Source organism: Phyllostomus discolor, chromosome 10, assembly GCF_004126475.2.
Source record: "Phyllostomus discolor isolate MPI-MPIP mPhyDis1 chromosome 10, mPhyDis1.pri.v3, whole genome shotgun sequence".
NCBI classification, from domain to species: domain Eukaryota; kingdom Metazoa; phylum Chordata; class Mammalia; order Chiroptera; family Phyllostomidae; genus Phyllostomus; species Phyllostomus discolor.
In genome coordinates, this window is record NC_040912.2 from 95,408,752 (window position 1) to 95,420,797 (window position 12,046).

A 12,046-nucleotide genomic window follows, 5' to 3' on the forward strand; every position below is an offset into this window, starting at 1 on the left:
GAGACTGAACCACCACCCGGTGCGTGCAAGCAGACAGCGGACACGGGAAGGACTTCCTCACGTCACAGGGAGCACACAGCGGCCTGTGGCCCTCCAGACGCCTGCACTCGTGTGTGTGAGGGTCTCGTGAAACAGGGATAAATGACCTGCAGATCTCTTTTTAAATTCTGAGAGTACGAAATGACTTAAGCACAATAACGCAAAGTACTGCCACAGTGTTTTGAGCCAAGGGGTAGCACCCCTGGGAGACACTGATGCCAGCGGTCAGGCACAAGGCCACGTACCTGGTCCAGGCGGCCGGCATGTGGCATCAGCGTGAGCCACTCCAGCTTCAGGTGCAGCTTCCCTCTGGGGACCTCGTCCAGGGTGAACCACTGAGGACCAGACGTGCGGGCTCAGCGGACGTGCCCCTGAGCATGCGGGTCACGCCGCTGGGCGCGCACAGCCCTGGCCGCCGCCCAAGGCCATCCCAGCGCTTCACAGACACTACTGGGTCAGTCCCACCAGAGCCCTGTGCATGAGTCGCTTTCACCCCCGATTCACACGCAAGGCTCCCGGCTCCGTCGGCTCCAACGTGCAGACTGGGCTAGAGTGTGAGGCCCAGAGGTAACAACACATGGGGCCCAAGTGCGGAATTTCAGTGTCAAACAAGTTAGCGTGTTGGTTTTTACTCGTCACTATGTACTGATAACAAAACTGCCAATAGTTGTTTCAGTTTAAAAAATCAAAGCAATTAGTCAGAGACGGCCCCACACCGCAGTGCGGGAAGAGCCGGCCGGGGCTGGGGCTGGGTGCTCACTGGTGAGTGACCACGTGCGCTGCCCTGAAGGCAGCCAACTCGGGTCACCGGCCACGCTCTGCTCACCCCGAGCGCACCCACCTTTTTCGAGCCGCCACCGACTCCCCTTTCTCACACCCAGGGTCTGACAGCAGGGTCCTGCCTGCCTGCCGCCCACCCACGCCGGCTGCTGCTCTCACAGACCCTTCACGTGGCGATCGCCCACAGACGGCATGGTGCCCACTCTGCTTTAAAATGCTCATCGCCAATCAATCAATCAATCAATCAAGCAATCGATCAACTGCTCCTCATCACACAGCTGCTCCCAGCCCGCCGCCTGGCCCCGGGGGAGAGTGAGCGCCTGCCCGAAACAAGTCGGCCTGCGCTCACATCCTCACGGGTGCGTCTGGCACCCAGGGCGTGCCCTGTGACTCGGCTCTTACACTCCTTTCCCCCGTGCTCTGACTAGAAGGCCGAAGCTCCCCACGTCTGAGAGGCAAACACCACGTTTCGGGACGCCACGGCGGGGCAGGCGGCACTCAGTCAACGCCCTCCGCCCGGCGCCTGGAGGACTTACTTCGTCCAGAAGGCGCTCCTTTTCCACCTCGGTCAGGTCGAGCATGAGGCTGGGGAGACAGCACACGCGAGTCAGGGCGCAGAAGCATGCTGCTGGCAGCGCGGGAGCCCCCGCACGAGCGCCTGCCGGCCCCGCAGCCCCCCGCGCCCCTCCCCCACGATCTGTCTCAGGCGAGGCCAGCGCCCTCCAGCTGCAGTCAGGAGAGTCTGGCTTGTACAGTGCTCCACTCGAACGCAAACTATCTTGTTCACTGAACTGCCTCAGATCTTTCCCTTGCTCCTCGTTCCACTGTCCCGTGAAGGAATTCTGAAGTCACAGCACGACACGCAGGCCAGGTCTGATGAGGCCAAACCTGTCCAGTGTCCCCTGCTCCGGTACCTTTCTCCAGCTGTGCTGGTTGTTCCATTGAAGTAAACAAATCAATGCTTATTTTTTCAATGTGAATTACGACTCCCTCCCCCCCAAAATAACGCCCGACAAACTGATAATGTTTAGAACCCCGTTTCTGCATCTGGAGCCAGCCTGGCTGTACGGCGCGATGGCTGGAGGCCGGGCGTGCAGGGCCCTGAGCCACCCACGGCTGCAGAGCGCTTCACGCAGGCGAGCACAGCTATAGGGGTGAAGTCCAGGTCCCGTTGGACTTGAATCCACCGGGTGGCTGCTGTGACGGACCCAGATCTAGAAGCTTCCGTCTCCTACTTACACGTGCACCTCGTCAGGAACAAAGCATGTGCTAGGAAGCCTGAGGTGGACACATGTCATGTCCAGCAGCCATTTAAAACCGCATACGACACGGACACGGATCTACTTCTGGAGTGAGGTCACGCTGCAGCTTTAAGAGACGGGTGAAAACCGAGCGTGTTGAACACTCACCTCCCCAGAAAGTCGTCCTTGTCCGGGTCCTCGTCGAAGAGCTCGATTTCCAACTCCTGTCCGGGGTGCTCGTAGACCAAGGCCTGCAACGGTGACAACCCGGGGTCACTGCACACCGTGACCGGCACCGTCACCTGCTGCGTGTGGCGGTCACAGCGAACGTCACCACGTGCTTTCCTCCGGCGGGAAGCCCTCGTGCGGCACTGCATTCTCTCACGGTCAGACCGTGTGCCCTCGCGTCTGGAGCGCAGGTCCACCCAGGAGCAGTCCGCTGGGCTCGTTCCCGGTGGGGTGCCTCTCAGGGGGCCGAGCTCGGTGGCACGGGGACTGGGCGGCCCAGAGCCCGGTGCAGGCTCCGCGCACACACTACCCTCGGATGCCCAAGCCCCACTCAGAGGCGGGAGGGGTGGGGCTCAGCAGCTGGGGGAGCAGGACCCGCACTAGCGCGGGCGGGGCTCTGCGTTCAGACCCACGGAACCGCTGCTGCGGCAGCTCCACTCCGAGGGGCTGCAGGTGGGAAAAGGCGGTCACGCAAAGAACACGTGTGCCTTGCGCGTGCGCCGGCCAGTCACAATGCTGACCCCGAGAGCCGGGACCGCTCGGGGCGAAGAAAAGATGGGCTCTACCCAGCAAACGGGTGTTACAACTCAGGCCCGTCCGCGTCTGCCGACGAGGACGGACGCCCCGCGGTGTTGGAGGACCACGCACCAGACAGAGTGCGACCTCGTTCCCGCACACGTCTGTGTGTGGATGACAACGCAGAACATTCGAGCCAGGAAAAACGGTGCAGTTTGTTGTGACAGCTTCACGCACGTGAAGTCTAAAACATCACAAAGCGTCACGTGTCGGCAGGATGCCCTCAACTGCAGGGACAGCAGGTGCGGCACGTTCCAGGCGGGGGGTGCGGCGAAGAGAACGTCAGCTGCCGCCCGGGTGAACGCCGCCCAGGGAGACAGCGGGGAGGGGGGACCTGGGGACGCAGCCTCACCTCGTACACCTCGTTCCACCTGGGGCTCAGGTTCTCCTTGATGACCTTGCTCTGGAAGATCTGGTTGCCGACTCGGATCACGCCGTAGGGGTCTGACTTGCCCTTGACAAGCCCCTTAAGGAAGGTGTCCTTCCCCTGGAGGTCCTGAGCTTCAACGAAGTGTATCCTGAGGACACCCTGGAAGGACAAGAGGCCGGCTGCTCACCGCTTCATCCCATAGACAGGAGCGCCAGCTGGGCCCAACCGTCTGCCCCACCCAGGAACACGGTGCACAGGGAACAGACGTGTGAGGACGTGGGGCGTGAGTGGCTGGGCCCCCGGAGACCCCGGGCAGACGCCCCACAGCGGCCCAGTGCGCGCACAGGGCGGCAGCCGTCACTCCAGACCCGCCTCGTGGGGCCCAGAACAACCCTGTTTGGACGCCACAGTGAGCGACACTAGGTCGTGGGAGTGTCGGCCCGTCAGGGAGCCTGGGCTGTGCGCTGGCCACTCTGCTCGAGGTTCACGGCGACCCTGTGAAACACTGGGCCACCCTCTTTCCTAGAGGGGAAGCGGAAACTCTGAAGCACACGCACTCTCAGACTCCACACACAGTTCGCAGCTCCTAATGTTGTTTAAGGGATAAACGAAAAATACTTTTCCTTCTTTCAGGGCAAACAAAGGCAGTGCGGCTACCTTTGGGTAGGGCGGCAGTCTCCCCCGGAGACCCTTTGTAAAAAGTCCTGGGTCACGTTCCTGACGCAACCAGCTCAGGAAGGCGTGCGTTCTCACCGTGTCACCCGTCAGACTCTCAGTCTCAGAGAAAGCCTCTGCCCCCACCGCAGAGACCAGGCGGGGTCGACCTGCACGTCCAGAGCTCTGCTTTCTGAGTGGACGGACGCCAGGCTCTCGCGCTGCCCTCCGCCAGCTACAGAGGGCGGCGGACAAACCACCCACCAGCTGCACCACCGCCCACGCGAGGCCGGGACACCCAGGGCCGCTACCGGCCCTCCACGCCCGCCTGTCGGTGGTCACGGGACACGCTCACCTTTGGTATCGGAAACCGCAGCTGGGCTATCTGAACCTCGCTGACGAGCGGAACAGTGATTCGATTGGGAAGCACCAGGTGGTTTGATATTATATCCAAGATGATAGTATCTGATAAGCCGCTGTTGGGTGGGAGGCAAAAAGAACAGAGCGATGACCAGACTCACCCCCCACCCCGGGGGCCACCGCCTTCGGCAGCCGCGTACCACGAGCCAACAGGGTGGGCACGGTCTCCCCTCCAGCCCCGGCGGAGGCCCGCGGGGGACGCCCCAGCGTAGACGCTGCCTGTCCTGGAGGCTGTGCTCTCAGATCCGTGCACGGCATCCCAGGGGATGCTCCCTGCGTTCCCTCACACCTGCATCTCCGGTTCACCACTGAACAGCTCACACGCGTTTCTCTCAATTTCTTTGTGACACAAAGTATTTCAAACTTCCCCTCCTTCCCGTGACAGGGCCAGGAGGACGTCGCCGCTCCCAGGAGGGACGTGAGGCTGAAGGACCCAGGTAAGTGCACACGTGGGAAATCTCACGGCCCAGACCCTGGACGGCTACACGCGAGCGGAGGGACAACCAGGGACGACGATGACACAGGTACACGCCCCACCCCTCGGCTCCAGGGCCAGGACTACCCGCCCCCCCCTCGGAGGAGGGGCTGCAGCTTGAAAAGAACCCGGAAAGGGCTAGTCTTAGAACATATATTTGCTGTTCGAGTTTTCTTTTCCTGGGAAACTAATAAAACCCAAACTTAAACAAGAACTCATAAGACAGTGCAAGGCTGCCCCATCGATTCAGAAACATCTGAGCTGCAGGGGAGCGGCCGCCTGCAGCCCTGCACCACTGCATCGGCGCCTCGGGCCCCGCGCCCAGGGCAGAAGCGGCTGCTGCGACGGCCCAGCCCCAGCCCCGAGGGCTCAGGCCTCTGACGCCACCCCAGCGCCGCCCCCGGGCTGACCACAGCACTCGACAGAATACTCACTTCAGCCCGGGGATGTCGAGAAGATTGGTCAGTCCTGTCCAGTTAATTTCCAGAAGCTGTTTAAAAAAAGGGGACACGCTGTTACCCACGTGATGTCCAGTTCTCGAACCGAGCCGCCCACGGTTGTTTCTTCGCAGACAGAACACTGCCCTGCACCCTGTTTTTCACTGGGAAACACACCCGGCCACCGTCCTGAGGGTGCCTGCAGAGCCGCCTGCCGTTCCGTTTGGTGGCCGTGTCGTCGTTTCCCCAGGAAAAGCGTGGGGTAATTTACACACCCATCCCCCTCTGATGGGCACTGGGAACACTTGTATTTCTCTTTGTTCTGTCGAGATTCAGTATCTTTTTTTTTAAAGATGTTATTTATTTATTTTTAGAGAGGGAAGGGAGGGAGAAAGAGAGAGAGAGTGAGAGAGAGAGAGAAACATCAATGTGCAGTTGCTGGGGGCCGTGGCCTGCAACCCAGGCATGTGCCCTGACTGGGAATTGAACCTGCGATGCTTTGGTTTGCAGCCCGCGCTCAATCCACTGAGCTGCGCCAGCCAGGGCCAGTGAGTATCTTTTTACACGCATGTTCTGGGATGTGCATGCAGCTGACTTTACAAGAAGTGGAAGTCTGGGTCAAAGACACATGCTCACTTGTTATGTTGACTATGCTACCTAATTACCATAAAGAAATACTGTACTGATTTATATTCCCACCAAAAGTGTAAGAAAATGTCCCTTTTTTATATCCTCACCAAAAAGAAATTAAAACTCCGTCCAGTTTGCAGTTGAAAACTGCACACTTTACCCCTGTTTCAATGTGCACTTCCCTGATATTGGAGGAACATGTCCCTTTCAGCCGACACCTGGGGGTCTGCTCATCTCCCCAGCGGGTGTTCGTCTTAGAACGACGCCCACACAGCAGGCTGTGTGGGTGTGGGTGGGCAGAAGCCATCGACTGGAAACACTGCTTTTCCCACCAAGATGGATCCCGCACAGAGTCAATGTGCTCTCCATCTGGGAAGAGACGCTGCCGCACGGTCGCCTCGCCCACAGAGCTGCAGGAACTGTCCCGGCTCAGATCCCCTCGGGAAGTGGCTGGTTATAAACAAGCACAAACCGGAATCCAGCGTCTCCCGGGAAGACCAAACGAGAAAGCAACCAGCTTTAAAAGTCCTCAGAGACTGAGATTTCTCAGCCAAAGAGAAATGAGATGCAAACGCACATGGCTAATAGCAGTCCAGACCCACACCCCCCACAAAGACAACAGGCCTGAAAGCAAGAGCAACTCGGGGTGACCGCCCCTCCCAACCCTGGACATCACGTCCACAGATGCCTTCCACCGAGAAGAACCAGGGACACTGACGGAACAGCAGACGCCAGGCCTGGGCGTCTGGTTCAGTCAGAAAGCTTGAGGGAGCGCCCAGGACTGATGGGGGCCTGTCAAAGGGCAGGTCCCCTGGAAGGGGCCGTGGCCAGAGATGACGAACCTCCTGTCAAGTGATGGAGGGCCAACGCACACAACCCTCATCAAAATGATCAGACACGCGTGTCTAAATGCTGCCCGAGTCCAGAGACGCAACACGCCGGGGAGGCGGGCACAGGGTTCGTGGAAGGGCAGGACCCAGCCTGGTGCGGGAAGACAAATCTGAACGCAAGACACAGGCTGGAAGGGGAGCTGACCTGTCCCCAAGCACCAGGGGAGCCTGGGGGCAGGAAGTGCCCCGAGTGGATAACGGAGGGGGCAGTGGACAAGTGTGTGCACAAGTGTGAGTGTGTGAGCGTGTGAGAACGTGTGTGTGTGTGTGTGTGTGTGTGTGTGAGAGGTTTGAAAGCTGAGTCTGGAAAGCCGACACGGGGAGCCAGGGAGGAGCCCACGGGGAGGGACGAGCTGCTAAAATTAGTGCCCGTCCCCCTGCCCCCCTGCGTCTGGGTGACTCAGATCTGTTTCGGGAAACTGAAGGGCCAGGAGTCGAGTTTCCAAAGGCAGGAAACCAGCTCGGGCTGCTGTGGCCCTTCTGCAAGACACAGGACAAGCAGCGAGCGGGTCCCGGGTCCCGTGTCCCTGGGACACGACGACGGCACCCTGCTTCTCACAGACGCTCACGGCCGTGCCGGCTCCTCTCTGCTCCCCCAGGACGCGCTGCCGCACGGACGGAGCCGAACCCGCAGTTCGACGACGGCACTGCGTACCGCAGCACGTACTACACACCAGGCACCCTAAGAGCGTTCATTACGTGGTGCGGAACATGAATCACCTAGGAAGTCCGTGACGACTGCAGGCTGGCGGCTCCCACCCTTCTCCGGTGTTTCTGAATTAGTCACCTTGGGCTGGTGGTAAAGGTCAGGAATATTTTTCGTGTGCTGTAAAGCTCCTGGGGCTGCCAGCCTCCCCGGGGGATGCAGAAAGCCGGAAACAGCATCACCGCTGAGCGCTGGAGCTGAGGCAACGGGGCCCCCGGCCAGCCAGCAACCCCTCCTCGCAGGCAGCAGCCCCACAGGGTGGGAGAGGCGACTCCAGCTGCAGGCGGGGTGCTCACGGTGAGTGGGAGTGAGCCAGCGTCAACCCACTCACGTCCACAGACCCAGGGTGTGTGCAGCCCATTTGGTGGGCCAGCAGCGTGGGCTGGCTGCACAGCCTGCTGGACCGGGGCGACCCACAGCCGCAGGGGTGGGGCCGGGAGACAGCAATGCTGCTGGAGGGACACAAGACCCGCTCCCCACCGTGACAGACAGAGCCCCTGGGAGGGACACGCAGGTGAGGTCCACCGCAGCCGGGGACACGGCAGGAAGAGGAGGTGCCTCGGGGAGGGGAGGGCACCATCCCAGGCCCTGACCGTCGGAGAGCCCGTGTGGCTGGGTCAGTACATGGAAACCCACCTGCACAAGACCCGCCAAAGACACAGGCACGAGGAGGGCAGAGTCGCTGAAAGGACACCAGCCCCGAGACGCACCCCGGGCCAGGGCAATGCGGGGCGCCCGCCCCCACCACTGGGGTGCAGCAAGCCTGTGCCTCTGATGCAAGCGATCAAACCACAGATCCAAGAAACTCAAGAACTCCCAGAACACCTGGCAGGACAAACACCTCCAAAGCTGCCAGGGCTGGACGGGAAGTGAGGTGTGGTGTGGGGCGAGACCTCCCCCGCACTGCTGCCCCCCGCAGGGGTGTAGGGTCCGCTGCGGGGAGCCCTCCTCCAACACTGCACCCTCCCCGCTCCTGCGACCCAGGCCCGTACCTGCAGGGCGGGGCGGGGCAGGCAGGCGGCTCGCCTCTGGGGAGCGGGCAGCTGTGACTCAGGCACGTGGACCAGAGGAAGCGGCCTCAGCAAGAGAGACCCAGCGAGGGTGGGGCGTGCCAGGGGGGGGGCGGGCGTGGTTCCAGAGGCTGCACTCACCTGCAGCCCCTCACAGGCTTGCACGGGCTTCAGGGGGCAGCCGTCCGGGCGACCTTCACTTTCCAGTCAAGCCCCACCTTTGCTTCAGGCGCCTCAGCTGCAGACAGGGTCCAACCCCTCCTCACAATCGCTGCACAAGGGCAACTTGTGGGCCCCCCCACCCCCACCTCCCAGAGCAGGGAACAAAGCCGTGGGAGCACCCCACAGAGTGGACACACTGGCAGCAGCGGCCCGAGCGTCTCCCGGGCAAGCTCCAGAACAGGCCTCCCGGACTCACTCTTGTCTCAGCAGCAGCCCTGGGATGGGTCTGAAAAGGACCCGAGGGTGCTGGAACACCCAGAAGAGTGTGTGCCAGGGTGACTCCCACAGCTGTCCAGGCAGCAGGGGTGAGTGGCCGCCAATTCCACAGACACGACCAAGGGCAGGCGCTGGCTCGTTCCGGCCCCCACCAGAGCCTCTGTCCAAGCTCCTGTGCTCACCGGCACTTGGGGTCCCTGTCAGGACCCACCGGGATGCTGGACCCACACGGAGGAAAACATTTCCTTTCTTAAAAACCTGAGGACTTGTACTTGCCAGGCCCCGGGTCAAGTGTTTTTCATCCACTGACGTTTACCTACATTTAATCCCGTGAGGTCGGTGTTACTGTCACCCTACCCCCCGCCCCTTACAGGCCGGAGGACTGAGGCCCAGGGAAGTTACATGAATGGTTCTCGCCCACAGTAGGAAGAGGAAGAACCAGGAGGGAGAACCAGGCTGGAGGACCCCGGGCCGTGCCTTCCACCACCACCCAGCCACGCACAGGATCGAAGCTGATCCAAACCCATCAACAAGCAGAGGCGCGTGTAAAGGATCCCTGTGGGTCTCTGACACTGCGCTTCTAAATCATCAGGATTAAAAAAAAAAACAAAAAACGAAAAAAAACCCCACAAGTCTCTCTCACTGTATTTTTCACTGGGGTGAGAAGAATTACTTGGCAGCCAGCCGTGAATTTTGTTCTCATATTTTCCAGCTGCAAGTAACTGAAAAACTCCCTCTGTCCGAGGCATGTGCTTGGTGACTTTATTCCCCATATAAGGACATGAAAGATTCTGAACGTTTCAGAGCCTCATCCTTCTTCTCGGAGCACTAGAACTTCGCTTGGAAGTTACGATGACGTTACTTTTTTAAGAGTTTACTTACTTTTAAAGAGACAGGACAGGAGGGAGAAAGAGAGAGGGAGAGAAACATCACTGTGTAGTTGCCTCTTTTATGCCCCCTACTGGGGACCTGGCCTGCAACCCAGGCCTGTGTCCTGACTGGGAATTGAACCGGTGACCTTTCGGTTCACAGGCTAGCACTCAGTCCACTGAGCCACACCAGCTGGGGCTGATGTTATTTCTTAAAGTAACTACACCTAGAAGATCCACTAAGGGAGAGTATTTGGATTCTGAACTTCAATAAAAACACACTTCATTAAATAATTAAAAATTCACGGTAAATTAAAATACTCAGCAATTTGTCAAAGATTAGCTTTTTATACTTATTAATGCTTAAATATACTAGCTTTTAAAATCATTTACGAATCTCTTCACTTCTCAGTATTTCAGTAAGTTAAAATTTAGCACGAAGGTTCCTTAACAGCTTTAGAGTGTCGCCATGCTTTGTGTCTAGCAGCCCTTCCAGTCTGGGGGGAACGCAGTCCAAGACCCCCGGGTGGTGCCTCCACAGACTATGTTCCCCAGCGTGTAAAAAAGTACCTACGATGCAGCTTAACTCATGAGCGAGGCACAGCGAGAGATGAGCAACAGTAACGAACGCGAACTAAAACAAGGATAAGATAAAGTCGGAGCTGCCTGGACACAGCACTGTGGTGGCCGATCTGACCACAGCGCCGGCTCCTGAGTCACCTGTGGGCAGGCGGTGTGCGGCCTGGTGACTGGACAAGGTGGCGCATGTCCGGGACTATGTGGGACCTCATCTTGCCACTCAGAGCAGCACACGGTTTACGACTTACGACGTGTTTATGTCTGAATTTTCCATTTAACATTTTCAGACCACAGTCAGCTAGAGGTAACTAAAACCATGAAAAGCAAAACCGTGAGTAAGGGGGGAACTACTGTCGTTAAAATATACTCAAAAGCAGCCCATGTTTAAGCAACAGAAGGGAAATGAGAATAATCGTGTGCGTGGAATCCTCAGCGAGGACACGGAGGAAGCACCACTCACGGTCTGGTCTGGACAAACCCAACGATAATGTGTATTAAGTCCCTCACATCAAATTGCACGATAGAGATTCCGATTTTAAACTGTACGAGACGTTAGCGGTACCTCCAGGGAGGGCTCCTCGAAGGTAACAAAACAGCATTTTGTGGCGAGTTAGCTGAGAAACGGGCCGGGCCTCCCTCAGACACACACTGAGCTGTGTGGAGACGGAGACTGTGCTTTCCAAGAGCTGACAGGTCACGCGAGACGAGGCCCAGGGCTCTCTGGCGCCACGGGCGTGAGGAGGAGCCCTGGCTACGCTGCCCTGGGAAGGGGACACGGGGCTGAAGGCAGCGTTGTGGACGAGGACCAGACGAGGGGCCAGGGAGGCTGGCGGGCTGCTACTGACCCTGCATGACAGCCCCTCCCTGGGGCCGATGGAGCCGGCGGGGATGCTCCTGGGGCAGCAACGACGGGAAATGAGGCCACGGACAGTGACCCAGCCATGCCACAGCACAAGTGGGAGGCCACCCCCAGGGAGCCCTCTGCACCCCAGGAAGGGGCCCTAGTGGTGAGTGACGGCCACCAAGGACACAGCTGAGGCAGGAGGCCAACCGGAAGCCGCGGGAGCCAAGGTGAGGGGGGCCTACATAGGACTGATACCTCTGTTCTCCTATTTTTGTGGTTAATAATAAGTATTGGCCATTTATAACAAAAACCTGGAATAACACACATATCTCACCATGTAAAGGAATGTAACATTATGGTTTATCCAAGTGTTAGAACATAGCTCAGTATGGAGAACCCTTATGACTTTTAAAAGCCTGCTGTACTGACTACAGTCCACTCACTGTGATGGGCAGGCTGTGCGTGGGGTCCAGGGGGACGGGAGGCAGAGCCAGGTGGCGAGCGGGCCCCCAGACTGGCTCTGTGATGCGACAGAGGAGGGTCCCCCCTCGGTCAGGAAAAGGAAGCCGTGTTGTTGCTATTTCACTATGGGCGTGAGGATTCGGTGAGCAAGTGTCTGTAAATCATACCCAGCGGTGGGTGCGGAAATGTCGATACAGCAACCCGACACTGAAAAAACGTCTGTTTTTCAATTTTCTGTGGCCGACACGTCACTTCTGTGGCGAGGGACAGCCTCCCCGTCCACAGGGAGAGGCGGGCCGCGCTGGGGCCTGCAGAGGTGAGAGCCAGCAGGCCCCACGCCTCCGGGCCACGGAGAGGCCGCTTCTCTGTGCGCGTCGTGCGCCCGCGACACGCCCGCC

At 59.0% G+C, this 12,046-nt stretch overlaps 1 protein-coding gene across 3 annotated transcripts in view; it reads right to left on the bottom strand.

Moving 5' to 3' along the window:
* Nucleotides 1-12,046, bottom strand: part of ESYT2 (extended synaptotagmin 2) — a 51,533-nt gene that overhangs the window by 17,583 nt on the left and 21,904 nt on the right. For all 3 annotated transcript variants that reach the window (XM_028525540.2, XM_036011090.1, XM_028525539.2), the window contains exons 7-12: nucleotides 5,218-5,273; nucleotides 4,244-4,364; nucleotides 3,217-3,393; nucleotides 2,229-2,311; nucleotides 1,356-1,404; nucleotides 285-374 (exon numbers count right to left, since the gene is read on the bottom strand). In XM_028525540.2, the coding sequence (XP_028381341.1) occupies nucleotides 285-374; nucleotides 1,356-1,404; nucleotides 2,229-2,311; nucleotides 3,217-3,393; nucleotides 4,244-4,364; nucleotides 5,218-5,273 (576 nt within the window). The remainder of the gene's footprint in view (nucleotides 1-284; nucleotides 375-1,355; nucleotides 1,405-2,228; nucleotides 2,312-3,216; nucleotides 3,394-4,243; nucleotides 4,365-5,217; nucleotides 5,274-12,046) is intronic.